Genomic DNA, 14487 nt, shown 5'->3' on the forward strand with positions numbered 1-14487 from the left:
CCTTCCGGGACTGTTCCATTCTCGGCCAGCAGAGGGGGTGAGGCGGAGGAGGAGAGAGAGTATTGCAAGGCGAGTGCAGGGAGGATCCCCCCTGGCGCGGCGTGGTTGGCGCCACTTAAAGGGCCCGCGCTCCTTTTCTCCCCTTGCCTCCTCCTTTAGGCCAAGATCCTGCGCATGATGGAGGGCAACCAGCAGCTGGCTCTGCGCATGGACTGCGCCTTGCAGGCGGCCGGGCAGGAGGTCAGCGCCCTCAGGGCCGAGCTCAGCGCCACCAGCAGGAGACTGGCCGAGATCAGCACCACCAGCACCAGCACCACCAACGCCTCCCCTCCCTTGGAGACTGGCAGCAGCAACACAGACATGGCTGACAACCAGGGGCAGACCCAGGCACAGGCACAGCAGCAGCCCAGCCTACAAGGTAAAGCCAATGGGGTTCCTCGAGAGGAGAGGGAGGAGGGAGGGATTGGGCCCTCTACCATTCTCATTGTGACTGTCACTTACTCATGAGTAAGCCTACCCAAAAGAATGGGGATTGGGGCCTCCATTGGGCATCTATTAGTATTGATTATTGATTGATGATCAATAACCTGCTTGGATACATTGGATCCTCTATCATTCTCATTGCATGTCACTTACTCATGAGTAAGCCCACCCAAAAGAATGGGGATCAGGGCCTCCATTGGGCATCTATGATTGATTGATTGATTGATTGATGATCAATAACCTGCTTGGATACATTGGGTATCATTCTCATTGAATGTCACTTACTCATGAGCAAGCCTACCCCAGGGATGGGGATTGGGGCCTCCATTGGGCATCTATTATTATTGATTAATTAATTGATTGATTGATTGATTATTATTATTATCAATAACCTATTTGATGATGATGTTGATGTCATGCTTGGAGACATGGGATGGGGATTGGGGCCATCATTGGGCATATATTATTATTATTAATAATAATAATATTCCTATTACTATTATTAATTTATTGATTGATTATTATTATTATCAATAACCTATTTGATGCTATGCTTGGAGACATTGGGTCCTTTATAACTCTCATTGCATCTCACTTACTTGTGAGTAAACCTACCCAAAAGAATGGGGATCGGGGCCTCCATTGGGCATCTATTAGTATTGATTAATTGATTGATTGATTGATTAGTATCAATAACCTATTTGGATAATTCTCATTGAATGTCACTTACTCATAAGTAAGACTACCCAAAAGAATGGGGATTGGGGCCTCCATTGGGCATCTATTAGTATTATTAATTAATTAATGTATTATTATTATTATTATTATTATTATCAATAACCTATTTGATGCTATGCTTGGAGACATTGGGTCCATTGCATGTCACTTACTCACGAGTAAGCCCACCTAAAAGAATGGGGATCGGGGCCTCCATTGGGCATCTATTATTATAGATTAATTGATTGATTGATTAGTATCAATAACCTATTTGGATAATTCTCATTGAATGTCACTTACTCACAAGTAAGCCTACACAAAAGAATGGGGATCAGAGCCTCCATTGGGCATCTATGATTATTGATTAATAGATTGATTGATTGATTAGTATCAATAACCTATTTGGATAATTCTCATTGAATGTCACTTACTCATGAGTAAGCCTACCCAAAGGAATGGGGATCGGGGCCCCCATTGCGTATCTATTAGTATTGATTAATATATTGATTGATTGATTAAAATCAATAACCTGCTTAGAGACATTGGGTCCTATATAATTTTCATTGAATGTCACTTACTCATGAGTAAGCCTACCCAAGGGATGGGGATCGGGGCCTCCATTGGATATTATTATTGATTAATGTATTGATTGGTCGATTATTATCAATAACCTATTTGATGATGATGTTGATGTCATGCTTGGAGACATGGGATGGGGATTGGGGCCACCATTGGATATTATTGATTGATTGATTGATTGATTGATTATCAATAACCTATTTGGAGACATTGGGTCCTTTATCGTTCTCATTGAATGTCACTTACTCATGAGTAAGACTACCCAAGGGATGGGGATCGGGGCCACCATTGGGCATGTATTATTATTATTATTAATAATAATAATTTATTGATTGATTATTATTATTAATGATGATGAGGTTGACGTCATGCTTGGAGATATTGGATTCTATATCATTCTCATTGAATGTCACTTACTTATGAGTAAGCCCACCCAAAAGAATGGGGATCAGGGCCTCCATTGGGCATCTATTAGTATGGATTAATTGATGGATTGATTGATTATCAATAACCTATTTGGATAATTCTCATTGAATGGCACTTACTCACAAGTAAGTCTACCCAAAAGAATGGGGATCAGAGCCTCCATTGGGCATCTATTAGTATTGATTGATTGATTGATTAGTATCAGTAACCTATTTGGATAATTCTCATTGAATGTCACTTACTCACGAGAAAGCCTACCCAAAAGAATGGGGATCGAGGCCTCCATTGGGCATCTAGTATTATTGAGTGATTGATTGATTGATTAGTATTATTATCAATAACCTATTTGATGCTATGCTTGGAGACATTGGGTCCATTGCATGTCACTTACTCACAAGTAAGCCTACCCAAAAGAATGAGGATTGGGGCCTCCATTGGGCATCTATGATTATTGATTGATTGATTGATTAGTATCAATAACCTATTTGGATAATTCTCATTGAATGTCACTTACTCACAAGTAAGCCTACACAAAAGAATGGGGATCAGAGCCTCCATTGGGCATCTATGATTATTGATTGATTGATTGATTGAGTGATTGATGATCAATAACCTGCTTGGATACATTGGGTCCTCTATCATTCTCATTGAATGTCACTTACTCACGAGTAAGCCCACCCAAAAGAATGGGGATCGGGGCCTCCATTGGGCATCTATTAGTATTGATTGATTGATTGATTAGTATTATTATCAATAACCTATTTGATGCTATGCTTGGAGACATTGGGTCCTCTATCATTCTCATTGCATGTCACTTACTCATGAGTAAGCCTATCCAAAAGAATGGGAATCGGGGCCTCCATTGGGCATCTATTAATATTGATTAATTGATTGATTGATTGATTGATTGTTATTATCAATAACCTATTTGATGCTGAGGTTGATGTCGTGCTTGGAGATATTATTATTATTATTATTATTATTATTAATTCCTGATTTGATGCTGAGGTTGATGCCATGCTTGGAGGCATTGGGTCTTATATCATTCTCAATTTATTATTATTATTAATTGATTGATTGATTGATTGATTGATTATTATCAATTTCCTATTTGATGCTGAGGTTGATGTCATGCTTGGAGATATTATTATTATTATTATTAATTCCTTATTTGATGCTGAGGTTGATGTAATGCTTGGAGACATTGGGTCATATATCATTCTCAATTATTATTATTATTATTATTATTATTAATAATAATAATTTATTGATTGATTATTATTATCACTTCCCTATTTGATGATGTTGATGTCATGCTTGGAGACATTGGATCCTATATAATTCTCATTGAATGTCACTTACTCATGTGTAAGACTACCCAAGAGAAGGGGATCAGGGCCTCCATTGGGCATCTATTATTATTATTATTATTATTATTATTATTATTATTAATGATGATGAGGTTGATGTAATGCTTGGAGACATTGGAGACATTGGATTCTATATCATTCTCATTGAATGTCATTTGCTTGCGAGTAAGCCTACCCAAGAGAAGGGGATCGGGTCCCCCCTGGGCATATATTATTATTTATTAATTTATTGATTGATTATTATTATCCATTCCCTATTTGATGATGTTGATGTAATGCTTGGAGACATTGGATTCTATGTAATTTTCATTGAATGCCACTTACTCATGTGTAAGCCTACCCAAGGGATGTGGATCGGGGCCACCCTTGGGCATGTATTATTATTGATTGATTGATTGATTGATTATTATTATCATTTCCCTATTTGATGACGAGGTTGATGTAATGCTTGGAGACATTGGATTCTATATCATTCTCATTGAATGTCACTTACTCATAAGTAAACCTACCCAAGGAATGAAGATCGGGGCCACTGTTGGACATTATTATTATTGATTGATTGATTATTATTATCAATTACCTATTTGATGCTGAGGTTGATGCTTAGAGACATTGGATCCTATATCATTCTCATTGAATGTCATTTACTCATGAGTACACCTACCCAAGGGATGGGGATCGGGGCCTCCATTGGACATTATTATTGATTACTTGATTATTATCAATTCCCTATTTGATGATGAGGTTGACGTAATGCTTGGAGACATTGGGTCCTATATCATTCTCATTGAATGTCACTTACTCGTGAGTAAGGCTACACAAGGGATGTGGATCGGGGCCACCCTTGGGTATGTATTATTATTAATTAATTTATTGATTGATTATTATTATCAGTTCCCTATTTGATGACGAGGTTGATGTAACACTTGGAGACATTGGATCCTATATCATTCCCATTGAATGTCATTTACTCGTGAGTAAGCCTACCCACGGGATGGGGATTGGGGCCATCATTGGGCGTCTATTATTATTGATTAATTGATTGATTGATTGTTATCAATTCCCTATTTGATGATGAGGTATGTAATACTTGGAGACATTGGATCTTTTATTATTCTCACTGAATGTCACTTACTCGCGAGAAAGCCTACCCAAGGGATCGAGGCCACCATTGGACATTATTATTATTGATTTATTGATTTCTTTATTATTATCAATAACCTATTTGATGATGATGTTGGTGTAAAGCTTGGTGATATTGGATTCTATATCATTCTCATTGAATGTCACTTACTCGTGAGTAAGCCTACCCAAGGAATGGGGATCGGGGCCACTATTGGGCATTATTATTGATTAATTGATTATTATCAATTCCCTATTTGATGACGAGGTTGACGTAATGCTTGGAGACATTGGGTCCTATATCATTCTAATTGAATATCACTTACTCATGAGTAAGACTACCCAAGGGATGTGGATCGGAGCCACCATTGGGCATGTATTATTATTATTATTATTATTAGTGATGATGACGAGGTTGACGTAATGCTTGGAGACATTGGGTCCTCTATCATTCTCATTGAATGTCACTTACTCATGTGTAAGACTACCCAAGGGATGGGGATCAGGGCCTCCATTGGATATTATTATTGTTTAATTGATTATTATCAATTCCCTATTTGATGATGAGGTTGACGTAATACTTGGAGACATTGGGTCCTATATCATTCTCATTAAATGTCATTTACTTGCGAGTAAGCCTACCCAAGGAATGGGGATCGGGGCCACCCTTGGGCATGTATTATTATTGATTGATTGATTGATTATTTTCAATTCCCTATTTGATGATGAGGTTGATGTAATGCTTGGATCATTCTCATTGAATGTCACTTACTCATGAGTAAGCCTACCCAAAGCATGTGGATCAGGGCCACCATTGGACAGTATTATTATTAATTGATTGATTATTATTATCAATAACCTATTTGATGATGAGGTTGATGTAATGCTTGGAGACATTGGGTTGCCACTTTTGAGTGTCACTTACTTGTGAGTAGGCCCACCCAAGTGATGGGGATCGGGGCCACCATTGGGTTTGCGTTGTGGTGATATTGATGTTTGGAGACATTGGACCCTATGCCATCCCCATTGAATGTCTCTTACTCACGAGTAAGCCCACCCAAATGAAGGGGATCGGGGCCATGGATGATGATGATGATGTAGTCCTTGGAGACATGGAATCCTATTCAATCCTATGCTATCCCCATTGAGTGCCTCTTACTCACGAGTATGCCCGCCCCAAGTGAAGGGGATCGGGGCCATGCTTGGGCATGTATTATTTATTTATCATTTATTAATTGATTGTTATTGTCATTTTCCTATATAATCCCCATTGAATGTCTCTTACTCACGAGTAAGCCCACCCAAGTGTTTGGGATCGGGGCCACTCTTGGTTATTTATTGAAAAATTTATTATTATTATTACTTATTGATTTATTGATTTATTACTATCCCTCTGACTCATGAGTAGGCCCACCCAAGTGATTGGGATCGGGGCCACACTTGGTTATTAATTAATTAATTATTATTACTTATTAATATATTGATTCATTACTATTATCATTTCCCCATTGAATGTCGCTTACTCCCGAGTAGGCCCACCCAAGTGATTGGGATCGGGGCCACACTTGGTTATTAATTAATTAATTATTATTATTATTACTTATTAATTTATTGATTTATTACTATTATCATTTCCCCATTGAGTGCTTCTTACTCACGAGTAGGCCCACCCAAGTGATTGGGATCGGGGCCACACTTGGTTATTTATTGATTAATTATTATTATTACTTATTAATTTATTGATTTATTGCTATCATCATTTCCCCATTGAGTGCCTCTTACTCACGAGTAGGCCATGCTTGGGTATGTATTTTTTATTATTACTATTACTATTAATTGATTTATTAATTAATTTATTGATTACTATTATTATTATCAGATATAATCCCCATTGAGTAGGCCATGCTTGGGCATGTATTTATTATTATTATTGATTTATTAATCTATCGATTTATTATTATTGAGACATTGGATCCTATATAATCCCCATTGATTGCCTCCTACTTGTGAGTAAGCCCAACCCAGTGATGTGGATCGGGGCCACAATTGGTTTACATTGTGATGATGATGATGATGATGATGATGTAATGCTTTGAGACTTTGGATCCTATACAATCCCTATGTAATGTCACTTACTTGCGAGTAGGGCCACCTAAGTGATGGGGATCGAGGCCACGCTTGGGCAAGTATTTATTGCTATTATTATTTATTAATGTATTGATTTACTATTATTATAATTTCCCTATATAATCCCCATTGAGTGCCTGTTACTCGTGAGTAGGCCCACCCAAGTGATCGGGATCGGGGCCACGCTTGGTCATGTGTCATTTATTATTATTATTATTATTATTATTATTATTATTATTATTAATTAATTAATGTATTGATTTACTATTACTATCCTTTCCCTATACAATCCCCATTGAGTGCCTGTTACTCGTGAGTAGGCCCACCCAAGTGATCGGGATCGGGGCCACGTTTGGTCATGTGTCATTTATTATTATTATTATTATTATTATTATTATTATTTATTAATATATTGATTTACTATTATCAATTCCCTATATAATCCCCATTGGGTGCCTGTTACTCGCGAGTAGGCCCACCTAAGTGATCGGGATCAGGGCCACGCTTGGTCATGTGTTATTTATTATTATTATTATTATTTTATTATTATTATTATTATTATTATTATTATTATTTACATTTATTTATCATTATTGATTATTATTAATGTATCGATTTACTATTATCATTTCCCTATATAATCCCCATTGAGTAGGTCATGTTTGGGCATGTATTATTATTATTATTATTATTATTATTAACTAATTGATTTATTACTATTATTATCATTTCCCTATATAATCCCCATTGAGTAGGTCATGCTTGGGCATGTATTTAATATTATTATTGACTAATTTATTGATTTATTGATTTATTACTATTATTATCATTTCCCTATATAATGGGAATTATCTAGGGAAATGATAATAACAGTAATAAATCAATAAATTAATAGATCAGTTAATAATAATAATAATTCAGTAGACCATGCTTGGGCATGTATTTTTATTTTTATTATTATTATTATTAGTAGTAGTAGTACTACTACTAGTAGTAGTACTACTACTAGTAGTAGTACTACTACTACTACTAGTAGTAGTAAGCCCACCCAAGTGATGTGGATGATGATGGTGGTAGTGGTGGTGATTTCCCTATATAATCCCCCTTTAATGTCTCTTACTCACGTTTGGGGATTGGGCCCATGACTGGGCATGTATTTATTATTATTATTATTATTATTATTATTATTATTATTATTTGTTTTGAGACATGGGATCCTCTCCTTTTTATCATTTTCCTATATAATCCCCCTTTCAATGTATCTTACTTGCGAGTAGGCTCAACCCAGTGATGGGGATCGGGGCCATGATTTGACATGTATTATTATTTATTATTATTATTATTATTATTATTATTATTATTATTATAGTATTATTATTATGTAGTCCTTTCTGACATCAGACCTATTCTCTTTTATAATTTCTCTATGTTATCCTCCCTTTCAATGTATCCTACTCGTGAGTAGGACCACCCAGTGATGGGTTCGGGACCACAATTGGGCATGTATGGTGATGGTGATGGAGATGGAGATGGTGATGGTGATGGTGATAGTGGTGATGGAGATGGTGATGGAGATGGTGATGGAGGTGGTGATGGAGATGGAGATGAAGATGGTGGTGGTGATGGTGATGGTGGTGATGGAGATGTTGGTGGTGGTGGTGATGGAGATGGAGATGGAAATGGTGATGATGATGATGGTGAAGGTGGTGATGGTGATGGTGATGGTGGTGATGGAGATGGTGATGGTGATGATGATGGTGATGATGTGTTTTGAGGCATGGGATCCTTTCACATTTCAATTGACTGGGTGAGATTGGATGGTGGTGATGGAGATGGTGGTGGTGGTGATGGTGATGGAGATGGAGATGGTGGTGGTGGTGGTGATGATGGAGATGGTGATGGTGGTGGTGGTGATGGTGGTGGTGATGGTAGTGGTAGTGGTGGTGATGGTGATGATGATGTAGTGTTTTGAGACATGGGATCCTTTCATATTTCAATTGATTGGGTGAGATTGGATGGTGGTGATGGAGATGGTGATGGTGATGGAGATGGTGGTGGTGGTGGTGGTGGGGTGGTGATGGAGATGGTGATGGTGGTGGTGGTGATGGTGGTGGTGATGATGTAGTGTTTTGAGACATGGGATCCTTTCACATTTCAGTTGACTGGGTGAGATTGGATCTGGACTTGAATGAACCCAATGGTAAAAGAAGAGATCCTGCTGGCCATTTCCCGACCCTAGCTAGCCGTGGAGCTCAGTCTAGCTAGCTGTTAGGTCTGATCACAGCCGTAGGACGAACTCTAGCTAGCCGTAGGACGAACTCTAGCTAGCCGCAGGACGAACTCTAGCTAGCCTTAGGATGAACTCTAGCTAGCCGTAGGACGAACTCTAGCTAGCCGTAGGACGAACTCTAGCTAGCAATAGGACGAACTCTAGCTAGATGTAGGACGAACTCTAGCTAGACAAGGACCAACTCTAGCTAGCCGTAGGACGAACTCTAGCTAGCCGTAGGACGAACTCTAGCTAGCCGTAGGACGAACTCTAGCTAGCCGTAGGACGAGCTCTAGCTAGCCGTAGGATGAGCTCTAGCTAGTCGTAGGACGAGCTCTAGCTAGCCGCAGGACGAACTCTAGCTAGCCGTAGGACGAACTCTAGCTAGCCGCAGGACGAACTCTAGCTAGCCGTAGGACGAACTCTAGCTAGCCGTAGGACGAACTCTAGCTAGCAATAGGACGAACTCTAGCTAGATGTAGGACGAACTCTAGCTAGACAAGGACCAACTCTAGCTAGCCGTAGGACGAACTCTAGCTAGCCGTAGGACGAGCTCTAGCTAGCCGTAGGACGAGCTCTAGCTAGCCGCAGGACGAACTCTAGCTAGCCGTAGGACGAACTCTAGCTAGCCGTAGGACGAACTCTAGCTAGCCGCAGGACGAACTCTAGCTAGCCGTAGGACGAACTCTAGCTAGACGTAGGACGAACTCTAGCTAACTGTAGGACAAATTCTAGCTAGCCGTAGGACGAACTAACTAGCCATAGGACGAACTCTAGCTAGACATAGGACGAACTCTAGCTAGACGTAGGATGAACTCTAGCTAACTGTAGGACAAATTCTAGCTAGCCGTAGGACGAACTCTAACTAGCCATAGGACGAACTCTAGCTAGACATAGGACGAACTCTAGCTAGACGTACGACGAACTCTAGCTAGCCGTGGGACGAATTCTAGCTAGCCGTAGGACGAACTCTAGCTAGCCATAGGACGAACTCTAGCTAGACGTAGGACGAACTCCAGCTAGCTGTAGGACGAATTCTAGCTAGTCGTACGATGAACTTAAGCTAGTTGTAGGTCCCTGTCTCCCCAATCCTTGTTATTTTGCATGGTTCATGTTAAGTGACGTACGACATCGTAATGTGTCCCTATCTCGCATCCCCTTTCCATCCGGATCATACGGTTGTGGGTCCAGGTGTGTACTTGGTTTTGCGTGAAGCTTCAGTGTGTTTATCTTCTTTGGATATCGATGCTATGCAATTGTTGCCATTCCGGGATCATTCCTCCATTTGGATCGAGACCTTTGCCCATCAGTGCCGTTCTCCGAATGCGTACTTTGGACGTGACCAGATAATAATAATAATACGGGAGGGAGGAGTGGTTTGGTCATAAAAACCCGAGCGGTGATGTCATGACGGTCTCTCCTGTTCTTCACGGCTCCCTTCCCGCCGTGTTCTTTCCCCGTTCGTCTAGTGACGGAATTGAAATCGTGAACGGGGAGAAGCGTTTGCACAACGTATTCCTCCCCGTCCCTTTGGCTGTGCCGCAGCCTTGGCGTTGTGTTTGCTTTTGCGCTTGATTCAAACACAAAGCGATGCTTTGTTGGTGGAAAGAGGAAGCGTTCTTGCTTTCTTTTGGAGGGTTTAAGAGCTGCCTCGGAAAATTAGTCTCTTATTTATTTATTTGTCGTGTCAGGGCAACCAAAACAAACAAACAAACAAACAGACAAAACACAAAATTTGCTTGGTGGAGTTCAGAATGCTCAAAAGCGCCCCTGGGCAACATCAACTCTACTGCGAAGGCTTACTTTGCGTAATGGCTTCGCCGCCCCTGTGTGTGTGTGAATCATATCTATCTATCTATATATTGATGACTGGCTGGCTCTTTGTCAGGAGGGCTTTGATTACGTTTTCTTGCCCTGGTGAAGGGAGTTGGATTGGATGGCCTTAAGTATTTTTCTGTTGGTCATGGGGGTTCTGTGTGGGAAGTTTGCCCCAATTCTGTCATTTGTGGGTTTCAGAATGCTCTTTAATCGTAGTGAACTATAAATCCCAGTACATACAAATCCCAAATGTCAATGTCTATTTCCTCCAAATTCCATCTGTGTTCATATTTAGGCATATGGAATGTTTGTGTCAAGTTTGGTCCAGATCCATCATGGTTTGAGTCCACAGTGCTCTCTGGATGTGGGTGAACTATAATTCCCAAACTCAACGTCAATGCCCACCAAACCCTTCCAGTGTGTTCTGTTGGTCATGGAAATCCTGTATGCCATGTTTGGTTCAATTCCATCATTGGTGGAGTTCAGAATGCTCTTTGATTGTAGGTGAACTATAAATCCCAGTAAGTACAAATCCCAAATGTCAAGGTCTATTTCCTCCAAACTTCATCTGTGTTCATATTTGGGCATATGGAATATTTGTGTCAAGTTTGGTCCAGATCCATCATTGTTTGTGTCCTCTGGATGTAGGTGAACTATAACTCCCAAACTCAAGGTCAATGCCCACCAAACTCTTCCAGTGTGTTCTGTTGGTCATGGAAATCCTGTATGCCATGTTTGGTTCAATTCCATCATTGGTGGAGTTCAGAATGCTCTTTGATTGTAGGTGAACTATAAATCCCAGCAACGACAATTCCCAAATGACAAAATCAATTTTTTTTTAGTGTAGGACATAATTTGGACTGTTAGGTGTCTTGTGTCCAAATTTGGTGTCAATTCCCTCAGTGGTTTTTGAGTTCTGATGGCAGCACAAACGAACATTACATTTTTATATATATAGATTTGTCGTGTCAGGGCAACCAGTCAATTGTATTACATTTCTGTCAAAACAAACAGAGAGACAAAACACAAAATTTGCTTGGTGGAGTTCAGAATGCTCTTTGATTCTAGGTGAACCATACATCCCAGTAACTTGCATATGTCAAGGTCTATTTTCCCCCAAGAGCGCCTCAAGAGCACCCCTGGGCAACATCAACTACCGCGAATGCTTACTTTGCGTAATGGGTTAGCCGCCCCTGTGTGTGTGTGAATCATATCTATCTATCTATCTCTGGCTGGATGGCCCTTTGTCAGGAGGGCTTTGATTACGTTTTCTTGCCCTGGTGAAGGGAGTTGCACTGGATGGCCTTGAGTATTTTGTGTTGCTCATGGGGGTTCTGTGTGGGAAGTTTGCCCAATTGTGTCGTTGGTGGGGTTCAGTATGCTCTTTCATTGTAGTGAACTATAAATCCCAGTGACTACAAATCCCCTTGCCCGCCTCGTGCCCTTGCCGATTGGCGAAAGCATGTGGTGGACGAGGGGGGTTTGCGTGAAATCAGGCCACGTGTCGAGGACCTCTCGCCTGCGTCGCGCCCACGCCGAATGGGGAAAGCGTGAAGTGGGTGAAGGGGCTTTGCGTGAGGTCAGGTCTCGCGCCGAGGACCCCTCGCCCGCCTTGCGTCTTCGCTGAATGGCCAAAGCACGAGGCTGGCGAGGGGGGTTTGCGTGAGGTTAGGCCACGTGTCGAGGACCCCTCGCCCGCCTTGCACCTATGCCGAATGGCGAAAGCGCAAGGTGGGGGAGGGGGCTTTGTGTAAGGTCAGGCAACGCGCAGAGGACCCTTCGCCCGCCTCGCGTCCTTGCTGAATGGTGAAAGCACGAGGTAGGCGAGGGGGGTTTGCGTGAGATCAGGCCTCATGCCCAGATCTCCTCGCCCGCCTTGCACCCACGTTGAAGGGTAAAAGCGTGAGATGGGCGAGGGGGCTCTGCGTGAGGTCAGGCCTCATGCCGAGATCCCAGTGCCCGCCTCGTGCCCTTGCCGATTGGCGAAAGCGCAAGGTGGGTGAGGGGTCCTCAGTGCGAGGCCTGACCTCACGCAAAGGTCACATGTCGAGGACCCCTCACCCGCCTCGCGCCCACACCGAATGGCAAAAGGGCGAGGTGGGTGAGGGGGCTTTGCGTGAGGTCAGGCCATGTGCCGAGGAACCCTCGCCTGCTTCGCACCCATGCCGAATAGCGAAAGTACGAGGCAGGCGAGGGGGCTTTGGGTGAGGCCAGGCCTCTCACTGAGATCCCCTTGCCCACCTCGCACCCTTGCCGAATGACGAAAGCGTGAGGTGGGCGAGGGAGCTTTGCGTGAGATCATGCCTCGTGCCGAGATCCCCTCGCCCGCCTCGTGCCCACACCGAATGGTAAAAGCGTTAGGTGAGCGAGGGTGCTTTGCGCGAGGTCAAGCCTTGCGCCAAGTTCCCCTCGCCCACCTCATGCCCACACTGAATGGCGAAAGTGTGAGGCGGGTGAGGGGGCTTTGCATGAGGTCAGGCCACGTGCTGAGGGCCTCTTACCCGCCTCGCGCCCATGCCGAATGGTGAAAGTGCGAGGTGGTTGAGGGGGGTTTGTGCGAGGTCAGGCCATGTGCTGAGGACCCCTCGCCTGCCTCGCGCCCACGCCGGATAGTGAGACCGTGCGGCAGGCGAGGCGGGCGAGGGGGGTTTGCGTGAGGTCAGGCCTCGTGCGGAGATCCCCTCGCCCGCCTCGTGCCCTTGCGAAATGGCGAAAGCGTGAGGCAGGTGAGGGGGCTTTGTGTGAGGTCAGGCCTCGAGCAGAGGACCCCTGCCTCGCATTCACGCCGGATAGTGAGACTGCGTGACAGGTGAGACGGGCTTTGCACGAGGCCAGGCAGGGCCAACGGAGGTGGCCTCGTGACCCCTCCAAAATGTCCAGGCGACCCCCCTGGGGGTTGCGACCCCCAGGTTGAGAACCGCTGATTTAGAACCATGACTTGTCTATGCCTACTCCCCAAGACAATAGCTTTTGGGCAAAGCAAAGCATAGCTCTGTTCTTTGGATGACCATGTCAAGGGCTTCCCGGATCCAACGGCTTTTGGGCATGCAACCACAACTCAGGTCATGTAAAAGCGTTCCCCAATACAATAGCTTTTGGACCTGCAAACCCAAATTTACGTCTTGATTTAAGGTTTCGGATTCCGCGGAGGCGGCTGGCTTACCTTGAGAACTACCCCGCGTACGTCTTAATCGGCTAATTGTGTCAATTAATGCTTCCCGGGTCCCTAATTATGGCTGGGCGCACGCCAATGCGGCGGAGAGCGAGCAAAGGCGGCCATTGATCGCTTTAATCCTGTGTTTTGGCTGCCGGCGCCGGGCCCGACCTGCGGGGTCTACGGCAAGGCCAACATCAAGCGGAATCAAAACACTCAACAACCATTTTTGTTAAGATTCTGTAACATTCGGAGGCCTCCTGAGGTCAGTTTAATTTTCAGCAGTGGCGGCGAAGCCATTACGCAAAGTAAGACTTTGCGGTAGAGTTGATGTTGCCCAGGGGTGCTCTTGAGACGCTCTTGGGGGAAAATAGACCTTGACATATGCGAGTTGTAGTTACTGGGTTGTATAGTTCACCTAC

At 43.0% G+C, this 14487-nt stretch overlaps 1 protein-coding gene across 5 annotated transcripts in view; it reads left to right on the forward strand.

Moving 5' to 3' along the window:
• Positions 1 to 14487, forward strand: part of KAZN (kazrin, periplakin interacting protein) — a 187796-nt gene that overhangs the window by 71225 nt on the left and 102084 nt on the right. For all 5 annotated transcript variants that reach the window (XM_067472867.1, XM_067472863.1, XM_067472866.1 and 2 more), the window contains exon 4: positions 160 to 418. In XM_067472867.1, coding sequence (XP_067328968.1) covers positions 160 to 418 — 259 coding nt within the window. The remainder of the gene's footprint in view (positions 1 to 159; positions 419 to 14487) is intronic.

Source organism: Anolis sagrei, chromosome 13 (assembly GCF_037176765.1).
Source record: "Anolis sagrei isolate rAnoSag1 chromosome 13, rAnoSag1.mat, whole genome shotgun sequence".
Taxonomy (NCBI): Eukaryota; Metazoa; Chordata; class Lepidosauria; order Squamata; family Dactyloidae; genus Anolis; species Anolis sagrei.